Source organism: Telmatherina bonti (genome assembly GCF_933228915.1).
Source record: "Telmatherina bonti genome assembly, chromosome: 2".
Taxonomy (NCBI): Eukaryota; Metazoa; Chordata; class Actinopteri; order Atheriniformes; family Telmatherinidae; genus Telmatherina; species Telmatherina bonti.
Genome location: NC_136620.1, coordinates 37464594 through 37472417, shown reverse-complemented (window position 1 = coordinate 37472417; position 7824 = coordinate 37464594). Strand labels below are relative to the sequence as shown.

The following is a 7824-nucleotide window of genomic DNA, read 5'->3' as shown; positions in this document are numbered from 1 at the left end:
TAATTTTAAACCTACTTCACTACCAGATAAAAGAAACATCCCTTTATCTGTTACAGCCAAATATTTGCCTGTCACTATATTTCACATCATTTCTATTAAAACAGAGCACTTTAAAAGCACAAATCTCCAGTGATTGTAAGAACTACAATAAGTTTTTTGTCTTTTAGCTGCTTTTAATGGATTTTTTATGCAAACTTGCAGTCAGAAAGATATGTGAAGTTCTAAATGATTAAATGGAAAAAAATCGGCATGTTTTCTTTTCATGCCATCGAGATCAAAACATTTTTGCTTTATGACCTCTTAGCAGCATTTTTATAACATGGGTTATGATTATTTATACATTGTACTTTATTCAGGGGCTGCACAGTGGTGTGGTGGTTAGCACTGTGGCCTCAGAGCAAGAAAGTCGCTGGTTTGATCCTCCGCTTGGGTGGGATGCTCAAACGGTGGTTTTTCTGTCTCCCCGTGTGTGTGTGTGTGGGGGGGGGGGTTTGGTTCTCTCCGGCTTCCCCCCCCACTGTCCAAAGTCATGCATGTTTGGTTTATTGGCTACTCTAAACTGTCCCTAGGAGTGACTGTGAGTGTGGTTGTTTGTGTCCCTGTGTGGCGCTGTAAAGGACTGGCAACCTGTCCGGTGTGTACCCTGCCTCTCGTCCAGTGACTGCTGGGATAGACTCCAGCTTCCCTGCAACCCTTAATTAGACTAAACGGTTAAGGAAATGACTGACTAACTTTACTGAGTTGCACCATGTTCACGTGCATATGAAGTGGCTGACCACAGATGCAGTTAAGCTGAACTACTTGACATCATGATTTGAGCGTTATCATGCAATACATCCATCGTGAATCATTTTAGCTGCTAAGAAGTGTGTGTGAGGCTTTCCCTGTTAACAGATGGATTATAAAAATCTGCTCCCATGACTCTCTGCTCATCCCTCATCCCTCTGTAAGTCAGCTGCCACCGGCTGCAGAGGGATCTCTCCCTGCAGGACAGGAGGCACAATGCACCCCCCCCTCCCAGGAATCCAAAAATATTTCATGCCATTAATACAGATGTGTGCAGCCTGTTATGCCCAGATATTGTGTTGCTGGTGAATGAGGGTAGAATAATAAATCATAAAAACGTGGTGTTGAGAATGTAGCGCTCGCTTCTCATGCCTCTCACGTACCTCTGCATGACGTTTGCACCGACTCTTCTTCTTCTTCTCACTCATTCAGTCTTCCTTCCTCCCTCCAACCCCCTACCTTTACAGGCTCTGCTGCTGACTCTGCCAGCATGCCTGCATGCTCTGCCCCCCCTTTGCTCTTGCCTTCCCAAGGTCGACTTTGAGCTCTCATTTGCAAAGAGATAGGAATAGCAGGTGCACCGCAGAATGCTGTTGTTGCTATATGTGTGCCTGTTTGTGCGTATGAGCGATGTGAGCGTGTGTGTATGCGTTCCAGTGGAGGTGTGCACACGAGAAGCTTCGGGCTGAGAGGATGTCTGCAGACTGCAGGCGCACGGGATGCAAATGTTTCTGTCCAGCATGGGGAAAGCTGCTTAGACCGTCAGAGAGGAGAGGGAGCTGCTGCTGCTGCGCAGGACTCTGACTGCATCTGATCCTTTCTCCCTCATTCCCACCTTCCTCCTGCCTTCTCTCTTTCACTGGATGTGATATTTGGGAGCTGGATTAGAGAGGAAGGAGGTCACTTTGGGAATTACAGGGATGTACTGAAGACGAAGCTTGTGTTGGCTTCAAAAAGACAACATGCTCTGAGAACATCATCTTTTATATCTCTGTCTCTCCTCTGTCCCTGGTCCTCCCCCTTCTCTTCCTCATTTTCCTCGACCGGTTCCCCGCAGAGTCCCGGTTCCACCATGTCCTTGGCGTTCTGTGGGAATGAGAATAACTCGCTGGCCTACAATGTGGACGGGGGCGTTCTTAACAACGGCTGTTTCCTGGATGCTCTCAACGTGGTCCCACATGTTTTTCTCCTCTTCATCACCTTTCCCATCCTCTTCATTGGTGAGTTATGCTGGGGGCTGAGATTCTCACCCTCCTCACTCTACTCCATCCTGCACACACAACACACTCAGCACACACAGGATGCGTCAGCAGAAGCACTCTGACGGGCTTTAACATGTTCTCTTCCTGACCTTGCAGGGTTTTTTTTTTACCAACTTATTTACCTTCCAGGTACATAAATGTTTTATTTCCCTTACAGAAGCTTTAAACTTTTATACACATGATCTATATTTTATTAACAAAACTTTATGAATTGCATTTTCCCTCCACAAATACCTGCAGTTGGATCCAACAGCAGAAAAATTTGCTTTTTGAGAGTTGTATATATATATATACAAAGTTATTTACCTGAGCTGCTGTTTTCCAAACACATGCGGGACTACAGATGGTATGCACTGTGGTGCACAGACGCGAAGCGATGCTGGGATCAGATTACACCCCTTTTGCTCCCCTTCCTGGCTGCTGGCCACACTATTAGTGTCATCACCAGTGTGCAAAAGACCAGCTCTGTGTCACTGCAAACACTTTGGAGAGGCAGACTCACATGCTCTGGCTTCATCATGTGTGTGTGTGTGTGTGTGTGTATGATGTATGCTGTCATGTGAAAATAAATTACATCTGTTTTTAATTCTATTTAAAGTTTAAGGATTTAATAAATAGATCATCTGGCCTTAAACCAGATCTTGAAATTAGTAGGAAACAACCTGGAGACGTCAGTTCTAATCAATGTTTTCTGTGTGACGTGTCGCCTTGTCCTGCAGAGATTTCTTCTTCATACATTCGTTCACAGCTCTCTTCGATCCCACTGCAGCATTTTGAGCTATTTTACATCCAGTTCTCTGCTTTTTGGCCTTTTTTTTTCATTTGCTGTGATGTTTGAGATCATTGTTCTGCTGCATGACCTAGTTTCATCATAGCTTACGTTATCAAACAGATGGCCTCACATTTAACTTACTGATGTACTTTGGTACACAGAAGAGTTCACAGTCAACTCAGGGACTGAAATCTGTCCGGTCTCCGTGTCTTCTAACAAGCCCAAGTCATCAATCCTCCACCACTGTGGTGGAGAGATGGTCTGAGACAGATGGTGTTTGGTTTTGAGTGACCTGTCCCAGGTGTGTGTTTCGTCTGCTGGGATGGCAGATACTGGGACCCTGTGTGGGAATAAATGGGGTAAAGAAAATGTGCGTATGGATGGTTTTGTTCAAACGAACAAGCATCTCCACATTCCTCTGATCAAATCCAAAATAGGGATGTTATTGACAAAGCATGGAGATAAGGAGCCACCTCATGGAATGGTTGCAACTAAAACACAAGCCAGATGAAATTATAATCAATATTTGTGAATAATTCCCATTTACAGATTATATATATTTTACCTTATAATTACCAGGGATTATTTCCTTGATTGAAAAAAAAAAAAAAAAAAGAACAAGACCATCTTTTTAAAAGGAACGGCTCCACAAGACGCAGCTCCCTTCAAAGAGCCATAAATCCCATCTTGTACTGATTATCAATTAACTTGTATGAAAAGTGATTGACAAAGAACTGGCTCAGACTGATGTGTCTATAAATGTCCTGAGATGATGCTGTTTTAAATTGATTTTATACTAATAAAGCTGAATTGAACTGAACGGACAGTAGCTGTTCGCTGTAAAACCAACAACAAACGTTGCCACTGAAGACAAACCTCAGGGGTGTAAAATCATTTCTCTGCATCTGACAGAACCTTTTAAGCTGGACTTATATACTAAAGGCTGCACTCTGCGGTGCCCCGAGGCAGAGAAATGTGTTGCTTGACTGGTGGTCAGGAGTTCAGCTGCATCAAGACCACTAACATAGCAACATACCCTTCCAATAAACGCTCGAGTGAATAAATGTGTAGACACCAGGAGACCTTTCTGAGACTGTTTGCTTTGCAGCAGCAGAGAGGAAGAACCTTTTACTTTTATGAAGCTCTGATTTCTTACTGTTCACCAAAGTAAAAGGCAACAAAACAACAGGCCGTATTAGCAGATATGCTTTCTTATATTTTCATTTAAAAAAAAAAAGCTTTTTCCAGAGCTTTGCAGACATTTGTCATGATCATTGACATCATCTTGTGATGATGACGGTGCTTGAACAGTGAATGAATTTGCATGTATAAAAAAGAGCCGAGGAGGGCGTGATGCCGCACACGTCGGCCTGCATCGACACTTGACGGTGAGAGAAACTGCCAAAGGTGCCAAAAGCACAAGAGCCACTTATATAACTTCATCAAGACAGATTTGTTCTGTCAGCTGAGGCAGAAATGGTGCTTTGATGACTCAGTTATTGTTATATCACAGCCTGTACTGAGGCCAACATCTGTTTAAGCTAAAAGGATACTGAAAGATGCAGCCAATAGCGGAGCTGAAAACACGGACTTGATCTCAGACTGGCAGCCATCTAACTCCTCTCCCCGTTCTGCTGCCAAGAGCCACACAATCTCATTACACTGATAATAAAGGAAGACCCTGGCAGCCTGCCACCTCTCTAGTTTATCTTCTTTAAGTCCTCCAGCCTGTGCAGTGTATTAAACCACTTTTTCACGTTGCAGCTGTACAAGACGCTCACAAGGTTATTTTTCAGATGCAGATTTACATGCACAAGTCAGGACGAATGACTCGGTCAAGGATTCGCTGCCCGAGAAGGAAACTTTAAAAAAAAAAAAAAAAAACCTTCTAAATATTTTAAAATGAACAATCTCTGGTGTTTTTCTAATACTTTTGTTATGTTTCCTTGCTTGAGGTTGGGGCAGCCAGAGTTCAAAAGTCCACATCCACCACAGCACCTGGCTTCACTTTCCTGGACACAACTTGCGCTGGCTCCTCACCTTCATCCTGCTCTTCATCCTCGTCTGTGAGATTGCTGAAGGCATCGTCTCTGATGGGTAAGTTTCATACCAATAATCTGACCTCTGCGGCATGTCATGGGGAAAAACCTCCTTCACATACTCAACGTTAAACCTTCGTTGTACCACAAGTCAGCTTATGATCAATAGATACTTTATCTTTCACCACATATAACAGAGGAAGCATCTATTTCCCTGCAACTGGTGCTTCCCCTCACGAATATTCGCCAGCATCATCAATCTCATCAAACTTTCTACACAGAGCTCATGTGAGAACAGCTACCATTTGGAAATGGTCATATTTAAATGATTAGATAGAAGATTTTAGTTTAGTTTATTAAACTAAACTAAACACTTTTCCTTCCATGTCGCCATCTTAACCCTGTGTCTACTCACTCACTGAGCTACACGCATTACCAAAAAGCTAGAAGTGGTGGTGGAAGAACAAAGTTTTGGTAAAAGATAAAAGCTTTTGGTAGAAATCGTCTCAGGTCTTGATGCCTGATGTTCACGCTGTCCATCAAAGTGTCCAACACTTTAACTCTATAAAACTGTTTAAAGGAATCAGGCGCGTTTAAGAGACAGAACCGCTGAATTTCTCTACTTTCAAGCATTTCTTTGCATCTGTGGAGGACTTTTTCCACTGTGATCTCACAAGCTATTCATAGATTTGATGAGTCAAGTTAGGCTCTTATAAATTCCCAGGAAACAACTCGACACGTCCGACAACAGCAGAGCCAGAGTCTGATCTAACAACTATTTTATTAAACAAAAAAGGATTTCAATGCATCCAAAATTACCCAGTAAAAGGGAAAACACATGATAAGCGCCTTAGCATGGGGTTTTAAATGTCTCTGCAGACGTATATAATCACAGTCGTCACAGTTGCTGTTTGCTTTCTGGTTGCTGGCCAGCTGTCCAGCAGCTTGACCACCAGCCAACGAAATATAAACAAGTTCATCAGGAGCCAAGTGTTAGTGTTTGTCCCCCATTTCTCAGTGCCGCCAAATGAAAACAAGTCAATGATCTGCAGTGTTTACGCTACTCTGCCGACACCAGAGCATGGATCAGTCCAAACATGGAGGAGCATGCTCCAGTTGAAATGTGGAAAAATGAAATGGAAAATTACTTCTACGCTAGAAATACAGACTTCTGTTGTGTTTACTGATTCCATTTATATCAGATTTTATTCTCATGAAAGCTTATTTGACTGTTTGTGATGAAGGAAGATGAGCTGATTACATGTAAATGTGGTTGTTTATGCCTGTATCTCTGCAACCATGTACGTTAAATACTTCATGACCTACCTGCTAACACCAGTGCTGTCTTAACCTTTTCCAGCCTCATACTGCTACAGATATGTTTCAACGCTGAACTAATCTCCGACAGACTCTGTAACAAATCATTATTTTGCATCGACTCTGATCCATCTCCTTCTGATGATGATGATGATGTTCTTTTCAGGTTCAGCCAGTCCCTCCATCTTCACCTGTACATGCCTGCAGCTCTGGCCTTCATGGCTGGCATCACTTCCATCGTCTACTATCACAACATCGAGACCTCCAATTTCCCCAAACTTCTGTTAGGTAAGAGATTCTTTAATCATGGATCTGCTTTATTTATTCATTTATTCTGCTTTAAAAGAGCCTTTTGTTGCATGAAATATTGATCAAGTGGAAACGTGAAGAAGGCTTGTGCTAAAATCCAGAGGTAGAGATGAATCAGATCGAATCAAATCTTTACTGAGCATTCAGAACAACACAGCAAAGCAGTAAAGGGCAGCGAATATAATAAAAACTAAACCTCCCACTGTGTCCTTGCATCAGAGATTTCATCATAAAGCTTGTTTCTTTCAAGGTTATGAGGTTGTTTCACTTCTTTTCGGGCTTCACTGCCAAATAATTCATGCTGCTCATCTGACCAGCTCCTAAGCAGGATGTGCTGAGATACAAAATATCATATATAAAAGCACCACATATATGGATAAATCCTTTCTCTTGTGCAGCAGCAACAACATTCATAAAGGATCTCAATCATGAGTTGGTACAATCTTATAAAGCCTTTAAATTTCTGCGATGAGCATCTGCCAGTATAACTCCAGTAGCTCCAGAGCTTTTCTGCATACCTCCTTTCATCAACAACAGGGTTGACCGTCTATCCCAGCTCCAACACACCCAACGTAAACTAATCAGTAATCGTGCAGAACTTCATTGGCTTTTGGATCCATTTATTGGAAGCCAGGTGTGTTGGAATAGGGATACATGGAAAACATGCAGGACAGCGGCCCTCGAGGACCGACTTTGGACACCCATGAACAATAATGTCCATCATTTCAATGATGAATCGTGTGAAGAAATGCACCACTTATAAGTCCTTAGACAGAATAAAGAAATAGTCTTAGGCTTATTGGCTGCTGGTTTATTGATCATAGTTAAAGCCATGTGATTGGCAGAGGGAACTCTCACTTCCTCTTCTGTTGGAGCTTTTCAGGCCGGGAAACTCTGCTTTAGTAAAATAACTATCATTCACCACAGCTGAGCACTTTGTTTCTAAATAAATCAACAGGCCTTTCTTTGTGTTCAGGGTGAGGAATCTCTCAGGTTAGGTTGGCTTCATACTGTCAGAATCTAAGAATTTGAGACGTACTGTGATCTTTTATCCTTACTCACCATTAACATTACCTGACCGAGACCAAGGCGCAGGGGGCTCAATATCTTTTTCTTTGTTATTATTATTTGGATGTTAAAATGTTAAATAAATTTGTCCATGTTCTGCTAGTTCTGCTTGGGCTGCATGGTGGCGTAGTGGTTAGCACGGCGGCTTTATAGCATAAGGTCGGTGAGTCAAGCGTCGGCTGGGCGTTGGTTTGAACAGTGGCCTTTCTGTGTGGATGTTGCATGTTCTTTTCATATATGTGTGGGTCTCTGGCTTCCCACCTGACATATG

General features: G+C 42.6%; 1 protein-coding gene across 4 annotated transcripts in view; it reads left to right on the top strand.

Moving 5' to 3' along the window:
• Positions 1–7824, top strand: part of abcc8 (ATP-binding cassette, sub-family C (CFTR/MRP), member 8) — a gene marked incomplete at both ends in the record, with an annotated part of 71701 nt that overhangs the window by 1482 nt on the left and 62395 nt on the right. For all 4 annotated transcript variants that reach the window (XM_079250106.1, XM_079250107.1, XM_079250105.1 and 1 more), the window contains 3 exons: positions 1844–2006; positions 4776–4917; positions 6343–6464. In XM_079250106.1, the coding sequence (XP_079106232.1) occupies positions 1844–2006; positions 4776–4917; positions 6343–6464 (427 nt within the window). The remainder of the gene's footprint in view (positions 1–1843; positions 2007–4775; positions 4918–6342; positions 6465–7824) is intronic.